At 35.0% G+C, this 21,780-nt stretch overlaps 1 protein-coding gene across 2 annotated transcripts in view; it reads left to right on the top strand.

Moving 5' to 3' along the window:
• PSMD14 (proteasome 26S subunit, non-ATPase 14) overlaps positions 1-21,780 on the top strand; it is a 99,919-nt gene that overhangs the window by 35,460 nt on the left and 42,679 nt on the right. The window contains exons 2-4 of one of the 2 annotated variants that reach the window (XM_077760994.1): positions 18,306-18,487; positions 21,033-21,104; positions 21,327-21,446. In XM_077760994.1, the coding sequence (XP_077617120.1) occupies positions 18,452-18,487; positions 21,033-21,104; positions 21,327-21,446 (228 nt within the window). In that variant the 5' untranslated portion in view covers positions 18,306-18,451. The remainder of the gene's footprint in view (positions 1-18,305; positions 18,488-21,032; positions 21,105-21,326; positions 21,447-21,780) is intronic. The other variant, XM_077760993.1, reaches the window with a different exon arrangement.

Raw genomic sequence — 21,780 nt, 5'->3', positions numbered from 1 at the left:
TTATTTATTGAGCATCTTTTTTGTGGGTGTTGGGTAATCTTTATCTAGTGTGGAATTCTTTCAATTACGTCCATAGCCTTCTCTTAACTTTTTGATTTTTCTATTAAGATATTCCAAGAGGGAGCAATAGTATTGTGCAGAGCACCCACCTAGATGCTGTGTGGAGTTACAAACAAGTGAAGGCAAAGCCCTTACAGAGTGTTTTACTTAATGGAGACTTAATGACATAATAAGGAAAAGAGTTTGTAGTAAAGAAAATCTAGTGGAGCTAAGGAGCATTCAGGGCCTGCCTGGAGAGTCCACTGCTATCTAGGCTGGAGACAGGTTAGAGAGACCAGCAGGGCACAATGTACTCTGAACTGTGAATGTTTTCTTGCCTGAAGTAAAAGACATATTTGTTGGTTAATGAAAGATTATTTTAGCATTTGGTAAGAGAAGACATTTCAAAGTAGATGCTATTTTCCAAAAAGAATAAAAATATCACGTGTGTATCATTAAGAAGTAAATTTCATTTATATTCTTTTTATCAGAGGGAACTGCGAGTTCTTTTGGTCAGGTGCTTTAGTGTTAAAAATATTACTTAAAAGATTTAAGTAAAAAAAAACCAAAAAAAAGGTCAGCAGGAGCACCTGGGTGGCTTAGTTAAGCATCTGACTTTGGTTCAGGTCATGATTTCAGTTTGTGGGATTGATCCATGATTCAGGCTCTGTGCTGACAGCACAGAGATTTTGGATATGGCTTGAAGGTATTACCTGTCTCAATTAATGGTATTGGTATTTGCTCTGCTTCCCCAGGAAAAACATGGAGTCACAGTGTACTACTCCATTTCCTCTATATAGTTAGTCGTCAAGATTTGTAGTGTGGGGTCTGTCTGAAAGTCTTTTCAATGTATTTCTTCTGTCATTGCCTCTGCTTGATTCGGACCTTTACATAATTTCTTATCTGTACCTTTCTTGTCACAGTATCCCTAAGTAAATTTGCTACTACCAGAAATGCAAGTCCTTTTTAAGATGTAGAACTGATTATTTTATTCATATGTTTAAATATCCTTTGTAAGGCTTTTGTCATCTTCACTGTAGGATAAAATTACAGTCCTCAAGCCAAACTGTAGTGATTCTTGAGGGGTTGCGGAAAGGGGAGGACCGTCTCTCCTGAAAGTGGATCAGAATCACCTGGGAGCTTTTTAAAATGATATGTGTAATAGAATGTCATTGTTATTGGTGAAAATGGGTCTTCTCGCGTAGGTGTAACAGGGCAGAAAAAAGACTAGTATGTGCACTGCTTTGTGGAATGGTTGGTTACCTTGATCCTTCTTTGAGTTGATCTCTTGTCTAGATTTTTGGTCCTTTGTGAGTTGTCTTTTTCCAGCTTTCTCTTGTTCCAATCTTCTCATATCTTAAACTGGTCATATTATACTATTTTGTAATTCCCATGTCATTCTGCTTCTATTCATTCATGACTCATTCTCTTGAAACAAATGCCCTTTACCGCCACTGTTTAATGAGTTGAACTTCTTCTTCTTTTTTTTTTTAAATAATCTTTATACCTGGGATGTGATGCTCAAGCTCATGACTCTGAGATCAAATATTGCATGCTCTTCCAACTGAGCCAGCTAGGCACCCCTGAATCGTGCTTCTTAACTTCCCTTCCAACTGCTTAAATAATCTACTTCCTTTGGAAGTCTTACATGGTGTGTCAGTCAGGAAGGCTGAGTTATGCTTCAAGAACGCATACATCTCAGTGACCTAAAAATACAGAGTTTTCTTTTTCACTCATGCTGTATGCCTGTCCTGGATTAGCTAGGTGCCACTCGGTGGCGTCACCCTTACCCTGGGACTCAAGCTGACAGAATGTTACCATTGAGCTCTGGCTCTTAAAAACCTTTGACTGGAAATGACAGGTCACCACTATATTTCATTGGCTGAAACAAGTCACATGTTCACACCTAAATTCAAGAGGTCAAGGAGGTGCAGTCCTATTATGTGCTAGAGAGAAGGACCAGAAATACTTGGTGGATAGCAGTAATTATCATACATGATGTCTTCAAACCTGATTGATCTCTCACTTCCTACTGCAGCACTTTGTAAAACCATTGCATTTCTCTGAGTTGAGATTATAATAAAATCCTATTATAATGTATTTGATTGGTTTGGCGATTGGCTCCGGATCCCTGAAATTCCTAGTTAGTTAGCCAGACAAACTTACTCCAATCATTTCAGTAACCTCAAAATAATGAAATCCTTCGGTTTCTATGTTTGCATCAGTGGTTCTCAACATTGGCTGTATGTTAGAATCACTTGGAATGCTAAAAAATAAAAAAAGATTCCTGAGCCTCACCCCAGAGCAATTTAAATCAGAGTCTCTGAGGGTGGGCCCAGGCATCAGATTTTTAAGCCCTCCAGGGCATTCTGAGGAATAAAACAATTCTTAGTGATTCTTAGGAACCACTGGCTTCCATGTTTATTTCTTATTTGCTTTCTGGGAAAAGCTCTTTGAAAATAGGCCGTGTTTTTATTACATCTCCAAAGCTTATGCTCTTTCCTAGTTTTTTGATACCAAATTCAATTTACAATTATACACTCATTTCTATTTTTATTTGTGTATTATCTGTCTCCAACATACATTTCAAGGACTAGAACCACACCTCGTTTATTCATCATATGCGTGGTACATGTCATACATAGTGTGTTGGACAGAGCTTTCCTGTCTTTTTTCTTTTTTTCCTACATTCACCCATTTTTTTTTTGGATTTCCTCTCTTATATAGGGTGCTTTCATATATTGTTCTTTGTCTTTTCTTCATGATATGATAAAAATAACATATTTGAAAAATACAAAGCACGATACACTATAAACAGGCCAGGTTATTAGTATTCTGTGTAAACACCTCTAGGGCCTGGCTTTTATGGCTAAACATTTAGTGACGCTAACAGCTGATCACAGTACCATCCACTTACTCTTCAGCTCCTTTGATTAGTGATCCAGCTAATCCTAGCCTTGAACTCTGTGTCTTCTTTTCCAGTAGTACCCATTGCTTACATGTCGGGTAATCAGCTTTTTATGATACTGTTTGTTAAGACAGTATTTTGCTCTGAGAACTATATGTGAAAGGGGAATTGTCCTTAGCCTTAGATTTAATATTTGTACAAATTCTATAAATCAGAGAAACACTACATATTATAACATTTTATATAGAAAAACACATCTTCTTTACTGTTTTATAACTGTATATTATTTTAAAGCATGTCAGAGAATTCCAGACTGTATGATTTATATTCTAAAGTGCTAAATATTTTTTGCGAAGGGAAGAGCATGGATAAGAAAAAGTACTTCTTTTAAAGATGGCCTTTTTAAAAAAGTCCTATCCTCAGAAAAACACCCATTGAAATTGAAGCACTATTAACTTATATTTAATTTAAGAACTCCTGCTTTAGTCAGCCCATTTTATTGTTTAAAAAGCTTTGAATAGTAATATGCAAGTTGTTAACTGTACCTTTCAGTGTGTCTTTTTTTTTTTTTTTTCCCCTTGGAATGCCTTTTCCCGATATTCCTCTCCCATTTTTGCTTGGAAAAGTTCTGCATACTCTTTAATTCTTAGCCGATGGAAAGATTTTATCATGTAGATTGCTCTGACTTTTGTGCCCATTGTATATGCCTCTATTTTTGCACTTAACCTACTGTGTTGCATTTATAATTTTGTCTCTTTCTTGCCTACCTTCTAGTTTATAAACCTTTCAAGGGTGGGGGCTTGTCTGCCTTTGTATAGCCAGCAAGTAGGCTCTCTACTGTGGTTGTTGTGTGAATAAATAAAAACATACATTCTCTGTGTGTTCGTGTAACATACCATACTTGGCATTGTGTACTAATTCAGGAGGGCCAATAGATTATGAGGTACTTCCCAAAATAACCAGTTTGTGGCTGACTTACATTTTACATGTTTTGTAATTTAAATTCATAAATAAATAGTAACATCAAACATTGTAAAAGAAAAAAGGGGCACCCATGACTACAACAATTTTAAAGTGAGACCTAGTTAGTATTAGGGTCTATTGTGGAACAGTTTTGATAACTTAATGTTCTGTTGTAGGACATGGAAGGTTCTGCTTGATTCTGGGTATTAATTTCCAGCTTTAAAAGACACCATGTTTTAGCTACTCTTAAACATTTGTAGTTATCTTAATGGTTTCTGAAGTTTGACTAACTGATCTTCTGTGAATGATGCTTCTGTATAACAAAGGTAGTCAAGCATTGTGCTTGCTTCTTCCTCATTGCTGTGGGGCAGAGTGAAAGTAACCCAGAGTGGGAGATAGTAGATCCCTATTCTGGAGGGACATATTTCATAGATGTCTAAAATGATTGGTGCCTACGGTATATTTCCCACACGTTTTTAAGTAGTAGGTAAAAATTATTTCAAAGTGAGTATCTTAGAAGGAAATGTCCCATTGGGCTGTATGTATTAGGCCTCCAGATCCTTTATTACTTTGATCAGTTGTCCTTATAACCGGGTAATAATGTCGTTTCACCCTCTCGCTTACTATTGAAACATCACCCTACTGCCTTTTTCCCCACTGAAATTTTTATATTCTCAAAGTACTGGTTCCATGGTAGCTACTTAGGTTTACTATATTGGAGGTCAGTAGACCTAGGGAAAGAAAATCCATTTACCTAGAGGAATGGAGTTTGTCAAATTGCAAGACTTGGAAGAAGAGTAGGGTTAGGTAAGGAAAGGAGTATAGATTTGGGTGTAGTATAACTTCTATTTTTTATATCCTTGGACCATTATATTGTGCATTATTATCTCAGCCCTTGCTCACCAAGTTTCTAATAAGCATATTTTTAGTTGTAGTTACTCAAGAGTCCAGCTATATTACAACGGTGGATGAAATTATGTCCATATGGGGTCATGTTGGTAATTTTTTATTGATCACAAAGTACATAGTTTTAGGTATTGTAAGTTTTCTAATATTTAGTTCTTACTCTTACTATTTTTATTAAAGGAAATATTTTCAGGGTTGCTCAGAGATGTAAAATATAACATAAGTATGTTAATTTAATTGTCATATTTAGAATATTTATACAACTGAATTAATTGAATTATTTATACAATTCATTTAAAATGCCTGTAATGCTTAAAAATATATAAGAATATTAATATTTATAAATACAGCATTTCAAAAGCAATGCATCATTATTTTGATATTTTCATTCTTATTTTTCTTTCCTTTTTGTATATTTTTTCCTTAAGAATTAATGTGCCATCTGGAAACCTCTGAGATCATTCCATAAAAGGAATTTAGGCTTTTTGGCAACCAGTCATTAGGATATGCTGTGACTATGCACCTTATCAGAATGATAAAACATAATTAGAAAGGTGTTTAACTCATATATATTTCAAAACATATTTAAATTGAGGATTTTTGTATGGACCTTATGGGGTTGAAAAAATTAATATTACCCTATCCTAAGGGTAAGGTGATTAAGTCATCACCATAGGACAGTTGGATCCTTAAATGGAAATGTAAATCAAAGTCTTACATGATTAAATGTTTCTAAGCTGTTTCTAAACACTATATCCTGTATCTTCTTTACAGTGTTAAAACAAGCAAATATAACTAGTTTATATGTTTTTCAGAAGGGAGAGTTGCAATTTTACATTGCAATTAACTTACTCTATTCTTCTCTTCTGAATAATATATCATTGGAACTGTTAGCCAAAGGACCTTTTTGGGGGAATTTTTTTTTTTTTAACTCTAAAAAGTAACAAGTTTTTAAATTAATTGAGAGAAAACAGCTGAAATCATGCATTGAAGGGGTTAAGTCGACATGAAAGAATTCATTTCCACTTTAATGACCTAGCCTTGCTGGGTTAGGACGATGGGGAACATGCTTCTGACTTGTACTCCTATTGCCAATTAACACCTCCTATAACAGGTTGCCTCAGCTAGTCATTGAAGCTCAGGCAGTAGAAATAGTTTACATGCAGCTTGTTTTTCACACTAGTTGTTTAATACTCACAAAATTAAAGTATTAAAAGGTTGTTTCTTACCTTGCTGGATAGGAGATAAACAATACCATAGTAGTTATTTGTAGATGTTTGAATTCGCCTCTTTTGTGGTCACTTGTTTTTTTTTGTTTTTTTTTTAAGGATGTTTCAATTGCAGAAACTGAAGGTCATTCATCAAATTTTTAAAAATTTTTGACAGAACTTGTTAATTTTCAGTTACATTGGATACTATACATTAAAAAATGTTTTCTTTCAACTGTTCAGTATATGATTAGGTTTTCTTTTGTTTTTGAAATGTAGTCACCTTTATATGTTAATAAAATTTATTTTCTCTTTTTTGGAAAATACACATTTTAACCCACTTTTAAAAATAATTCTATGATGCAGGAACAAATATACACCTTTAAACAACCATTATAAAAGTGAAGCCTGTGTAATATTTTAACTTTAGAACAACTTTTTAACGAAATGTTTTATGTCATTTCCCAAGATAACTTTATATTTTTAGATAGTTTTAGAACATTGCTGTTCAGTGATACTATGTATTTTACATTTCTTTAAGTGACACTTTGGTTCATGTTTAATCAGCAGGTATTTTAATAACATAATAAAATTGGCTAAATAATTGATACCAGTTCACACTAAGAGAAAGGTGGAGTAATATAACTAATAGTGTTAACAAATTTGTTAAAAGGCCTGAGTCGGTAACACTTTGAGGCGTTAGTTTTATCCTGTTATAATGGCAAGTGCCTTTTTTTTTAACACTTAGTCAACAAGGGCTGCCCAAGTAAAAGTCACAGCTTTTTATGCTGGATCAGATTTTAACCTTCTAAATGGGGGTGGGGTGTGGGGAACCACGTCTCATTCCAGTTAACCACATTTAAAATTTGTGTATCTGGAAGTTAATTGTTGTTTTACTAAATGTGGCAGATGAAGACTTATTGGACAGAGGTAAGTTTAATGCCTTTGTGGAGTCCATATTAGGTATTACAACCCTGGTCATGTAGATTTTCATGGTAATATGTAAGGGCAACTGCTTGTGCCTATGGCTCACCTGTTTTCTTTACAGTTCTATTAGGTACCTGATTTTATACTCCTAGTTTAAAGGTATATATTTTTCTCTCTTTTTAAAATAAACTTAGTTTTGAAGAGTCAGACTTATGTAAGTGATTTTAAAGTTGATTGGAGAATTGAATATTGATGAGTTAGTTATATAGCAAATTTAACTACTGTATTTCAATTTCTTATTTATCCTAGGGGTATAGGCAAATATTTTAGTTACAGCAGTATGTAACTAAATCATATTTCAGTTTTTAAATTGTAACATTAAATTTTAGCAGATTTTAAAGTTGCAGAACATTTAGGTTTATTTCTTTTTTGTTTGTTTTTAAGTAAACTCTACCCCCAATATGGGGCTTGAACTCAGGACCCTGAGATCAAGAGTCACATTCTCTACCACCCACTGAGCCAGCCAGGCGCCCCATAGATGTTTCTTGTTTTACTTATCTGTTATCAATGATACATGCGTTTCTGTTTTGCAGTGGCATTGTGTGACATACAGACTAGTTTTCTTTAGGTTTTTATTTTAATATCAGTGCTTTAGTTATTCTACTAGTTGTTTTTAAAGAACCTTGAAATTTAAGTTACATCATGTTCAATCTCCAAAAAAAGACCTTCTGTACTTGTTTACTGTGATAGTAGAATCATTATAAGGTCAGCAGAGAACTTGAATAGTTCACACACTGTATAAGCTGATAATTTTAGAGCTGTGCTGTTTGAATAAGCACCAGAAAGAAAACATTTTCTCTATTATTTTTTATAGTAATGATAGCCAAGTTTAAAAATACAAAAAATATTTGGGTCCAGGTTTTCATTTGCTTTAATCATTGTATAGTTTTTCACTTTGGTTTGCCCAGCATTTAGCTTGGTTTCTTAAACATAGTAAGTTCTCAGAAAGTAAAAGATGATTGCCAGTTCTGTGCATTTATTCAGATTTTTTTCATCATCCTACAAATGGAACATGGATAATTTGTTGTTATTTGCGATCGCCACGTGTCCCTTTTAGTTGGATATAAACAGAGCCTAAGAATAGTTACCTTAAGTCTAACTGAAAGCAATTTATATCAATTTCTACTTGTGAAATCCTTTGTTTCTCATTAAAGTCACAGGATTGCATATATGAGATGTGAGGACAGGGCTGGTTAAAGGGACATGGAAATCTTTGGTGGATAAGGGATAAAAACAATCATGTCTGCGTTTGCTGGATAGTGCCTCACAGTTCTAGGATTGTCATTACTACTTCATTATCCTGATCACTCCTACTCTGTACATTTCCCTTCTTGAATTCTCTGACTCATATTTTTTTTCTTAAGTTATTTGAAATAGAGCTCTACCTTGATATCTTTGCCTAGGGTATAGCCATCTAGCACCTGAAGTATTTTGAGATCTCAGCATAGGGAACTTTTCTTTTTTAAAAAAAATTTATTCAAGTTAATTAAAGTACTGTGTTATTAGTTTCAGGTGTACAGTATGATTCAGCAATTCTTTACATTTCCCTGTGGTCATCTAGATAAGTGTAGTCTTGGGGGCGACTGAGTTACTCTGTCAAGCATCTGACTTCTGGTTTTGGCTCCAGTCATTATCTCACAATTCCTGAGTGTGAGCCCCGCATCGGGCTCTGTGCTGACAGCGTGGAGCCTGCTTGGGATTCTGTCTCCCTTTCTTTCTGCCCCTCCTCTGATTGCTCTCCATCTCTCTGTCTGTCTGTCTCTCTCTCTCTCTTTCTCTCTCTCTAAATAAAAATAAATTTAAAAAAAAGTTATTATACGGTTCATCCCCTTATTTCACCCATCCCTCCAACTCACCTCCCCTCTGGCAATCACCAGTTTGTTCTCTGTATTTAAGAGCCTCCTCTCCCTCTCTCAAAGTAAATAAACTTTCTGAAAAAAGGGGAGAGCCCTGGATGGCTTAGTTGGTCAAGTATCCAAGTCCTGATTTCAGCTCAGGTCATGATTGCATGGTTCATGGGATTGAGCCCCACTGTTGGGCTTTGCACTGACAGCACGGAGCCTGCTTGGGATTCTTTTTCTCAAAATAAACTTTACTTAAAAAAAAAAAGATTAAAAAACAAAATATCTGTCTCTTTTTTCTTTATTTGTTTTGTTTCCTAAATTCCACATATGAGTGAAATTGTATGGCATTTGTCTTTCAGAGAAAGGAATATTCAACAGTATTCTTTAATTATTGGTTGTTATTTTCTTCCTAGATTTATTTGCATTATTAAAAGAGGCATCGTGAACATTCTGGTTCATGCAAACATCTCTGCTTATTTACTTAAATAATGTCTAGGAGTGCAAAAGTAGGGTCAAAAAGTTTGTGCAGTTGTAAAGCTCTTGATATACATTGCTCAGTTGTTTTTCTGATGGAGTATACCAGTTCACATTCTCACCAACAGTGCTCAGAATATTTCTTTTATAATACCCTCTCCAAAATTGGGCATTGTAAAACTCTGATAGAAAACAACAACAACGTCTTAATGTGTTAATTGGCATTTCTTAATTAAATAAGGTCAGCTAGTGAGGTTGAACATTTTCATGTTTATTTTAGCATGTATTTATGTAATTATTTGCTTTATATTCTTTGCCCATGTTTCCATTACATTTTTAGTATTTTGTTAATTTCTGTATTGACTTTTTGTCATAAATGAGGCAACTGTTTTCTCAGAGTTTTTCTTTTTAACTTTTTAATATTCAGAAATTTTAGATTATGTTGTCCGTTTTATATTTTTTATGTACAGATTAGAATGTGTTTCTTCATTCAGATCAGATATTCATATATATAAATATAAATACACACACACTCTCTTCCTGTGTGTGTGTATATATGTATAAACTCTTCACACACACACCCTCCCCTGGCCTCTGGCAATCACCATTATAGTTTCTGTCTTTGATTTTACTACTCTTAAGTACCTCATCATATAAGTGAATTGTACAGTTTTTTGTTTTGGTTTTTTTTTGGTGGTTGGATTATTTCCCTTTGCATGATGTTCAGTTCATCCATGTTTTAGTATATTGCACTTTCCTGCCTTTTTAAGGCCGAATAATATTCTATAGTATGTATATACCACATTTTGCTTATCTTTTATTTATTTTTTTAATATTTATTTATTTGAAAGAGAGAGTGTGAGGGCAGGGGAGGAGCAGCAAGAGAGGTGTGGGGAAGAGAGAATCCCAAGCATCCTCCTCAGTCAGGGTGGAGCCCGACACGGGGCTCAATCCCATGACCATGAGATCGTGACCTGAGCCGAAATGCAGAGTGGGATGCTTAAGCAACAGTGCTCCCATTTTTCTTATCTTTTAATCTCTTGATGGATACTTGGGTTGTTTTCACATTTTAGCTATTGTAAATAATGTTGCTGTGAGCATTGATATACAAATATTTCCTTGAGAGCCTGCTTTCAATTTTTTGGGGTGTATATCCAGAAGTAGAATCGTTAGGTCTTAAAATATTCTATATTTTTAATTATTTGAGGAACTGTCATAACTGTTTTCCACAGTGGCTTTACCATTTTACATTCCTGTCAACAGTGCACAAGGGTTCTAATTTCTCTACATCCATGTTGTTTCTGGTTGGTTGTTGTTGTTTTTTATAATAGCCATCCTAATGGGTATAAGATGGTATCTCATTATAGTTTTGATTTGCATTTCCCTTATGATCAGTCATGTTGAGCATCTTTTCATGTGCCTATTGGCCATTCATTATTTTCTTTGGATAAATGTCTGTTCAAGTTCTTGGCCCACTTTTTAATTAGGGTTTTTTGTGGATGAATTTTAGGAGTTCTCATATAATCTAGATACTAATCTGCAAGTATTTTCTCCCATTCTGTAGGTTGTCTTTTTAGACTGTTGATAGTATCTTTTAATGCACATATATTTTTATTTTTTCATAAAGTCCATTTATCTGTTTTTTCTTTTGTTATCTGTGCCTTTGGTGTCATAGCCAAGAAATTATTACCAAATCAACATTATGAAGCTTTTGTACTTTGTTTTCTTATTGTTTAGATCCTATGTTTAGGTCCTTGATCCAGTTTGAGTTAAAATTTTTAAGGTGTGAGGTAAGGTTCCAGTTTCATTCATTTGAAGATGGATGTTCCGTTTTCCTAGCACCATTTGTTGAAAAGACTCTCCTTTCCCATTGAATTGCCTTAGCACCCTTGTTAGAAATTATTTGACCATATATGCAAGGGTTTATTTCTGGGCTCTCTCTGCTCTTCATTCGTCTGTATGACTATTTTTTAGGCTAGTACCACACTTTTGATTACTGTAGCTTTGCAGTAAGTTTCCAAATAAGGAAGTTTGAGTCCTTCAGAAGGTTTTATTCTTTTTCAAGATTGTCCTGGCTAGTTAGCATCCCTTGAGATTCCATATGAATTTTAGGATTGGTTTTCTATTTCTGCAAAAGTCGTTGGAATTTTGATGGAGATTATATTGAATCTGTAGATTGCTTTGGATAGTTTTGACATTTTTTTTTAATTTTTTTTTAATGTTTTATTTATTTCTAGGAGAGAGAGAGACAGCGCGAGCAGGGGAGGGTCAGAGAGAGAGGGAGACACAGAATCTGAAGCAGGCTCCAGGCTCTGAGCTGGCAGTCAGCACAAAGCCCGACGCAGGGCTCCAACCCACGAACCGCGAGATCATGACCTAGGCGAAAGTCGGACGCTTAACCGACTAAGCCACCCAGGCGCCCCGATAGTTTTGACATTTTAATATTAAGTCTTCAGATTATGGGCTGTGTTTCCCATTTCATGTTACTTACTTATGTTCTTTAATTTCTTACAACAGTGTTTTATAGTTTCCTTCGTACAACTCTTTCACCTCCTTGGTTAATTCCTAAGTATTTTATTCTCTTTGATGTTACTGTAGATGGAATTGCTTTTAGAAGTTCTTTCTTTTTGTCTTTCTGTCTTTGTCTTTCTGTCTTCCTTCCTTTCTCCCTTTCTTTATTTTTCTCTTCATTTCATTTCATTAAAAATAGGCTCCACACCCAATGTGGGGCTTGAATTCACTACCCTGAGATCAAGAGTCCCATGCTCTGTTGACTGAGCCAGGCATCCTGCTGTTGTAAATTCTTTTTCAGATTGTTCATTGTTCATGATAAAAATGCAACTGATTTTTGTGTGTTGACTCTGTAGCTTGCTATTTTATGAATTCATTTATTAGTTCTAATAGTTTTTCTTGTGTGTGCGCGCAAGCATGTGTATAATCTTTAGCATTTTTCTACGTGTAAGAGCATATTATCTCCAGACAATTTTACTTCTTCCTTTCCAGTTTGGATGCCTTTTATTTCTTTTTCTTACCTTCTTTATTTGGCTAGAACTTGCGGTGCCACGTTGAATAGAAGTGGTGAAAATAGACATCCTTGTCTTGTTTCTGACTTAAAGGAAACACTTTTTGTCATTTACCTTGGAGTATTCTATTCACAGTGGGCTTTCAGATATGGCTTTTATCATGTTGAGGTAGTTTCCTTCTATTTCTAGTTTGTTCAGTGTTTTTATTATGAAATGGTGTTGACTTTGATGCTTTTTCTTTATCAATTGAAATAATTGAGGGTTCCCCTTTATTTTGTTCATGTGGTATGTTGCATTGGTCAGTTTTCGTATGTTGAACAATCCTCACATTGCAAGAATAAATTCCACTTGGACTTGTGTAGAATAATCGTTTATGTATACTGCTGAGATTTGTTTGCTAGTATTTTGTAGAGGAGTTTTGTACCAGTGTTTGTAAGAGATACCGGTCTGCAGGTTTTTTGTTTTGTTTTAATGTTTTTTTTTTTTTAAGAGACATGTGCAGGTGTACTTTCTTTTTTTTTTTCTTAAATAGTTTTTCTTAAATAGAAGTCATAAAGTATTTGTCATTCCATTTCTACCTTATTTCCCTTAGCTTAATGTCCTTCAGGTTCATCCATGTTATTTGCAAATGACAGGATTTCCTTTTTTAAGGGTGAATGATATTCCATTGTATATTTATACCACATTGTCTTCATCCATTCATCCATCAACAGGTATATAGGTTATTTTTATATTTTGGCTATCATGAATAATGTTTAACTCACATCTTTTATGTCAAGCTAGAATAACGTAGANAAAATGCTAAATGCTATAGAATGTATATGTATATATATGTGTATATACAAGCTAAATATCAAGCTATATTTATATATGTAAATATACAAGCTATATATGTATATATATGTATATATATATGGGGGAAGACGATAACGTCAACTTCCATTTCTTATTCTTACTAATGAAATAAGTGGTTCGTGTGTGTGTAGTGTGTGCGCATGTGTATTTGGGGTATAGTTAATATAAACCAGATAATAAATGTAGAATTTTGCAGGTCACAGTTTTTCTTTTTAAATAGCATATTGCCCCCTACAAAGGAAGAAAAAAAAACACCCTTTTCTAATTTGTTTTGAATTAAAATAACAAGGCAACCTATTGGCAATTTATCATAGATTATATGAGCATTGAATGGCATCTGTGTTCTTTTTTTTCCATTCATAGTTTATTGTCAAGTTGGTTTCCATATAACACCCAATGCTCATCCCAACAAGTATCCTCCTCCATGCCCATCACCCCCCTTCCCCTCTTTCCCACCCCCATCAGCCCTCAGTTTATTCTCAGTATTCAAGAGTCTCTAATGGTTTGCCTCCCTCCCTCTCCCCAACTGTTTTTCCCCTTCTCCCCTAGGTCGTCCGTTAAGTTCCTCCTAATCCTCCTATACGTGCAAACATATGGTATCTGTCCTCTGCCTGACTTACTTCACTCAGCATAACACCCTCAGGTTCTATCCATGTTGCTACAAATGGCCAGATTTCATTCTTTCTCATTGCCATGTAGTATTCCATTGTATAGATAAACCACATCTTCTTGATCCATTTGTCAGTTAATGGACATTTAGGCACTTACCATAATTTGGCTGTTGTTGAGAGTGCTGCTGTGAACATCAGGGTACATGTGCCCCTATTGCATCAGCACTCCTATATCCCTTGGGTAAATTTCTAGCAGTGCTGTTGCTGGGTAATAAGGGAATTCTATTGTTAATTTTTTGAGGAACTTGCACACTGTTTTCCAGAGGGCCTGCAACAGTTTACATTCCCACCAACAGTGTAAGAGGGTGCCTGTTTCTCCACATCTTCGCCAGCATCTATAGTCTCGTGATTTGGTCATTTTAGCTGTTCTGGCTGGCGTGAGATAGTATCTCAGTGTAGTTTTGATCTGCATTTCCCTGATGATGAGGGATGCTGAGCATCGTTTCATGTGTCTGTTCCATCTGGATGTCCTCTTTGGAGAAGTGTCTGTTCATGTCTTCTGCTCATTTCTTCACTGGATTGTTTGTTTTTCGGGTGTGGCGTTTGGTGAGTTCCTTATAGATTTTGGATACTTGCCCTTTATCTGATATGTCATTTGCAACTATCTTTTCCCATTCCGTCAGTTGCCTATTAGTTTTATTGATTGTTTCCTTTGTAAAGTTTATTTGTTTTAAGAGAGAGTGTGAACGAGGGAGTGGGAAAGAGGCTGGGGTGGTGGGGGGAGAATTCCAAGCAGGCTCCAGGCTGTCAGTGCAGACCCTGATGCATGACTCCATCCCACAAATCGTGAGATCATGACCTGAGCTGAAATCAAGAGGCTGATGCTCAACTGACTAACCCACCCAGGTGCCTTTGTAGTTCTCTCGTAGTGTCTTTGGCTTTTGGTATCAGGGTAATGCTGACCTCATTGAATGAATTAGGAAATTCCCTTCAGTAGTATTTTCAGCCAAGTTTTATAATTTGATTTTTTTAAATGTAAATAATCTATCTGGATGGTGATGTAATGTGATGTGGAGAAAGAAATTTAGTTTTAAATGTTTTCAGTATTGGGACATCTGGGTGGCTCAGTTGGTGTTAATTGTCTGACTCTTGGTTTTGGTTCAGGTCATGATCTCATGATTCATGGGTTCAAGCCCTGTGTCAAGCTACGTGATGCTAGTGAAGAGCCTGCTTGGGATTCTCTCTCTTTCTCTCTCTCCCTCTCTCTCTCTCTCTCTCTCTTTCTCTCTTTCTCCTTCACTCTCTCTCTCTCTCTTCCCCATCCCTGCTTTCTCTCAAAATAAACTTAAAAAAATGTTTTCAGTGTTAAAGAATTAAAAATTAAAATACAGTATGTTTAATTCTGTGGCAATAATTTTGTAATCTAACTGGAGCAATATAATAATATCAAGACATAGATAACCTAAATTTATTAATACCACTGAAAAAGCTAACAACAACCAGTTTCAAAATCAGCTTTAGAGCCAAATATTTAAAATAGTGAACTCTTCCAAATTTTTAAGACATAGACAACTTAGGATAGACAATTAATCCTTGAACAACATGGGTTTGAACTACACTGGTCCACTTACATACACAGATTTTTTTCCCAATAAATACAGTACAGTAGTATAAATGTATTTTCTCTTAGGATTTTAATAACCTTTTCTCTGTCTTTATTATAAGAGTAAAGTATATAGTCCGTATAACATACAAAATATGGGTTAATTGATTGTTTATGTTATCAGTAAGGTTTTTGGTCAATAGTGGGATATTAAGTTTTGAGAGAGTCATAAAGTTATATGTGGATTTTTGACTGCATGGAGGGTCAGTAGCCTTAACTGCTATGTTCAAGGGTCAACTCTATTAGTATTACTAGAACACAGAAAATGGGAAAGTATAAAATTTCACAATTATTTTATAAATCTAGCATAATGATATCAATAGCTGACAAATCTAACAGAAAAAAGAAAATGCCCAGGGATCATGGGTGGCTCAGTTGGTTAAGATTCCACCTCTTGAGTTCAGCTCAGGTCATGGTCACACAGTTTGTGGGACTGAGCCCCACATTTGGCTCCACACTGTTAGTAGAACCTGCTTGGGATTCTCTCTCCCTCTTTCTCTGCCCCTCCCCTGCTCGCATGCACTCTCTCTCTCAAAATAAAGAAATAAACTTAAAAAAAGAAAAGAAAGAAAATGCCCAACCAGTCTCACTTATAAAAGGGAAACAAAAACTCTAAAAACAAAACAGAAACAAAAACAAGAAGTAAATCATATCAACAGTTTATCCCAGGAGTAGAAAGGTGATTTAATACTGGGAAATCTATTACTGTAATGCATCGCTGGACAAAGGTAAGCTGAGTAAAACATAGTGGCCATTATGGCTGTGTTTACAGAAAGAAATATAGATGTCACTCACTGACAAATCTTTGTTTTGTTCTAATTTTTATTTGTAAGTAGTATATCCATGGATGTCCATTTTAAATGTTACTGAGAGGCTTTTGACTAGGGACTTAATTTATAGTTTTTCATAACCAGTATATTTGATCTTAACCTTATATCTGCAGTTTTTATTTTGTTCCCTTTTTGGTTCCCTATACTGTTTTGTTTTGTTTTATTGTCAGTGTTGTGTTTGCTTTTTTACCTCCAGTGATTTTGTAAGGGGTACTTTCAATTGTAATGTTTATTGTGGTTATTTTAAAGCTGTTCAGAAGACCTTTTAATCCATATTTCTATAGTAGTCAGAGTCAACACTTAAATAGATTTCTTTTTTTTACCCCTCTCCTATATGTGAAATAGAAAATAGAGAATTTTGTACACTTCATTTCTTTCCACTGTCCTATATAGTTACTTGGACAATATTTGTGGTTTGGGACCCTGTTGTTTGTTTGTTTGTTTTAGGTCTATATGTATTTTTAACTACTTTCAGTAATATTAACAGATTTTTTTAACGTAATGGCTTTTCCATTTTTAAGGTTTTATTTTTGATTTGTGAGAGCTCAAGTGGATGATTTATTCAAGAAATTCTTTGAAGGAGGATACATGGAATTATGTTTTCCGACTCGTGTATTTAGTAACATATCTGTGGGCCTTTCAGACATTTTTTTAAATATAAAATTTCTGACTCACAGAGTTTTCTCTTAAAACTTGGGAACTTTCATTGTTTTCTGCTACTTAATGTTGCAGAGAAATATCCAAAGTTAACCTGAGTTGCTTTTTTTTGTCAGGTTAGTTTTTCTACTTTCATGTTTTTAGATATTTGGCTTTATCTTTGTAACTAAGATTTACCTAAAATTTTTCAAGGTATACTTTCTTTGCTGATTATTGGCTGACATTTAGTGATCCAAAAGTTGAACTTTTTTTTTTATTCAGTAAAGTTTTTCAGCTGATCCTTTCTGGTTTTTGTTTTCTTCTTAGGAACAACCATATTTCTTAGCCTATAGCTCCTTTGTCCTGGTATCATTATATTTCTAATAGTTTTCATCTCTTACTTTTTACTTTACATTCTGAGCCATCTTCTTTCTGTCCTGTATCAGTGAGTTAAATTTGTCATGTTTATTTTTACCCTTGTTTCTTCCGGTGTGATTTTAGTTCTTAATTATTTTTCACCTTTTTGTCTTGGTCTGCCCTTGAACTTTCTATTTCAGAGTTAGGAAAGCTTCTTGTATTCTACTGATGCCAAATAATTTTCTAAAATTTTGTTTATGAGGGGCACCTGGGTGGTTCAGACAGTTGAGGTTTCGACTTCAGCTCAGGTCATGATCTCACAGTTTGTGGGTTCGAGCCCCGCGTCGGGCTCTGTGCTGACAGCTCAGAGCCTGGAGCCTTCTTCAGATTCTGTGTCTCCCTCTCTCTCTGCTCCTCCCCTGCTTGCTCTCTGCCTCTCAAAATAAAATAAAAACATAAAAAAATTATTTTTAAAACTAAAATTTATTTTATGAGTCCTATTTTTAGATATCTTTCCCCTCTTTAAATAGTGAGGATGCTGTTCCTCAGGAGTGTTTACTAAAAGACAGTGTAGGTATATTGTCCACATTTCCTTCCCTTGGGTCATCTTTGATCTACTCTCATACAGGTCCTTATACAAATCTCTTAGCTCAGTCTCCAGGGTATTGAATGGGGTTTTATTCTTCTTTGCCTGGTTGTATGCTCTTCTGGATAGATCAGATGTGGGAAAATGATAACCTCAGATATTCACAGCTGCCAGAGATCCTTAACAGCTGTCCACCATCAACAGTATATCCATGGGTTACTCTTCCTTATTTTTTCTTTTTTCTAAGAATGCAGTTCAGGGGTGCCTGGCTCACTCAGTAGGAAGACACATGACTCTTGATCTTGACTCTTGATCTCAGGGTGGTGAGTTCAAGATCTTTGTTGGATGTAGAGATTACTTAAAAAAAAAAAAAAGGCAGTTTACTACTACAAACTCTTTTCTGCTTGTTGCCAAGTTTTTTTCTGAGAAATGTAGTCACTGACTAGATCAAGAAACAGAATAGTAGTGGAGTGAGAGGAGCAACAGGAAATAATCACTGACTGCTCTCCTGAAGAATAACACCCATCCAGTAGAGGAAAAGCTGCACGGTTTTCTGTCAGTATGTTTCTGAACCAGAAGAAAATAGTGAAAGAGGAGGTAATGATCTTTATATTTACTTGCTCATGGCTTGTTTTCTTTCAGAGTAATTAGTGAGTATTTTTCGTTTCTGCTACATTGGCTTGCAGTACCTCAGTTTATTTATTTATTCATTTTTTCAACCAATACTTGCTAAGTTTTAACTATGTGCCAGGATCTTTGCTATGTACTGGTTATATATACAGTTGAACAAATTAAAGTTTTTTTTTTTTAATTGATGGCAGGGGTAGTTCCCAGACTTTGTCAACAATACATTTTGGTGATGGTGAGATGTTTTATTTCCCTGTTCATTTTTTTCTTAAGTATTTTTTTGTAAGTTAAGGAGGCCTATATTAAAAAAAAAAAAAAAATTGGTGCTTGGGTGGCTCTGTCAGTTAAGTTCCTGACTGCCTGACTCTTGATTTTGGCTCGGGTCATGATCTCATGGTTAGTGGGATTGAGCCCCACATCCACCTCAGGGCTGACAGCTGACAGCGTGGAGCTTGCTTGTGATTTTCTCTCGCTCCTCTCTCTGCCTTTCCCCTGCTCACATTCTGTCTCTCCCACATTAAATAAATAAACAAACATTAAAAAAAAAAAAAAAGAAAGGCTATATCAATAACTGTAGCCTAGATGCCAGTTTAAAATTTTTCTCCATATGAAATTTTTAAGTTGCTCTGGATTCAGAAAATAATTTCTATGAATACAGTTTCTATGAATACTTCCCCAAGACTTCTCATCACTGTTAACTTACTACTGTTCTCAACATTTTTCGTAAACGTATTTTACTTTCTTAGTTAGATGAATAAATCATATCAACAAAATTACCGTGTCTTATATGATTATCTCAACAAATGTTTTGTCATGACAATACTTTAGCCTAAGAGTTTTCATTCTGAAAGAGACTCCTGTGTATTTGAAAGGCAAGCAGTAAAGCTGCATTAGGTGATAATACATGAAGAATTAATTTTGAGTTTTAAATTTATTTTCTGGCATTTATTATTAAAAATAGGATTTTTAATAATTTAATTATTAAAACGTTTGGTTAAGTAAGTGTCTGACTCTTGATTTTGGCTCAGGTCATGATCTCATGATTTGTGAGTTGAGCCCTGAGTGGCTCCTCACTGACTGCATGGAGCCTGCTTGGGATTCTCTCTCTCTCTCTCTCTCTCCCCCTCCCTCTCCCTCTCCCTCTCCCTCTCCCTCTCTCTCTCTCCCTCCCTCTGTCTCTCTCCCTTTCCCCCCCTCCCCCCTCCCCCTTCCCTGTCTATCTCTTTATGCCCTTTCCCTGCTCAAATGCACACTCATGCACATGAGCTCTATCTCTCAAATAAATACTTAATAATAAATAAAATTAGAGACATTTGATTTTTCTTACCCCTTTCTACATAAGGAAGCACTAAATAATTTTTGTATGTGATTTTTGTATTTAGAGAAAACATATAGAACTTTATGCTTCCAGCAAATATTATGAGGTTTTAAACAAAACCAAAAGATAAAAATTTAAAAATCACAGAATTTAGCGTATAAATAGACAAGAAGCACAAAATACACATAGACCTACAAGTCTGAAATGTAATGAGTGGAGCAATTGTTTAATTTTAGAAAACTCATAAAAGCAAGATAGAATATTGATTTATAATTTGGATAGCTAACATGTTTGTTTTATAATTTGTAATAGAGTTATTGTCAAGGAAAGGGAACTTTAAGCAAAATAGAACCTGACAATTACAGGACACATCTCATTTTAATTTCTCAGAGTGCCCAGTTTTAAAAAACAATAAAGGTTTCTGTGTGCAGAAATACATGTGTAAGATTGTAGTCATCTTGAGGGTAATGACCCTGTACAAATTACCTGATGACTCTGAATGTTATAGTCAAAAGAGGCTTGTTGCTTTTGATGAAGAAGACACAGTCCTTAGGGAGAACATAATGTGTCCCTTAACCTGTAGTGAGATTAATGGTAACATCTGTTTTAAAGATAGTAGTCAGGATTTAAAAGTATTTTCATGTTAACTATACCAGTTTCAACCAGTTTGTTCACACCCGGTGCACTAGTGTTAAATTTGTGGTATCCGGGAGGGGAATAACTTCATCAAGTGGAATGCATAGTATGTTTTTCACAGCCTTTTCACCTAGGGATTAGAAATCTTCTGTCCCGTATCCCCAGCCATATCTACGTATCTGTAGAGATCCCATAGCTGTAAGTGTATGTGCTGTCTGTAGCTGAAAATCATTCTCAGATTGTGGTAAGAAACATGGCTAATTGGTGCATTGTAGTCATTTTGTAGCAGAGGTAGATAAGCATTGCTGAAAGATTTAAGCTTTATGTCTGTCCATTGGACACTTGCCTGAGCACCAAGTTTGTTTTATTTTGCTGGCAGGTTTGATATTTGCAAAGTTGTTTTGATTATTTGTGTTTTACCCAAATAAAAGGATACTTGAGAATAAAAAGATACTTGACATATTTCCCCAAACTCTTAAAAACTATTAAGTTTATATAACATGTAACTAATTTTAAATTCATAAACTATGTGTTTATAATAATTGATGTGCTTCTTTCTAGGGGCCACCCACAGATGCTCCTGCAGTAGACACAGCAGAGCAAGTCTATATTTCTTCCCTTGCACTGTTAAAAGTAAGTATTGAATAGAGTTACTTGGCTTTAGAGAGCTTTATTACTTTCACTCTGTCTTTTATTTGGGAATATTTGTTATGTTAATCCTCAAACAGAAGCTGTTGTTCTAGGTACATCTGTAATAAGAGTGTTTTATTTCCACTGAAACAAAATTAGGTTGTTAAAAAAATGAAAAGGACCAAAGATTTTAAAGCTTCATATCTACCTATGTTCTCTTTACAGATGTTAAAGCATGGTCGTGCTGGAGTTCCAATGGAAGTTATGGGTCTTATGCTTGGAGAATTTGTTGATGATTACACCGTCAGAGTGATTGATGTGTTTGCTATGCCACAGTCAGGAACAGTGAGTACTTTTTATGGTTGCCTGCTGTAAGTAAATGTGTTTCTTTTCTCTTTCCTTTTCCTATGCAAAATCACTTTCATCGTATTATATTTTCTCTTCCTGATAGGAGAAATCCATCATAATATTAATGATAGAAATTTCTAGAATGTATTGAATTAAATCATTCATCTTTTGAATGCATCATGATTTCCCTATAAGTCCATAAACTGAAGAATGCTAGCATTAAACCCCTTTACTCATACTTTCAGCTTTAACTAGCATAGCATCCTGGATTTGTGTTAATTGCTTAAAATAGTAGGGTATTAATTTGAACACTTCAGAAGGTTTAGAGACT

The sequence above is a fragment of the Crocuta crocuta genome, unplaced genomic scaffold, assembly GCF_008692635.1.
Source record: "Crocuta crocuta isolate KB4526 unplaced genomic scaffold, BGI_CrCroc_1.0 scaffold153, whole genome shotgun sequence".
NCBI lineage: Eukaryota > Metazoa > Chordata > Mammalia > Carnivora > Hyaenidae > Crocuta > Crocuta crocuta.
The sequence above is the reverse complement of the archived record's forward strand: the minus strand, read 5'-3'. Positions and strand labels throughout refer to the sequence as shown.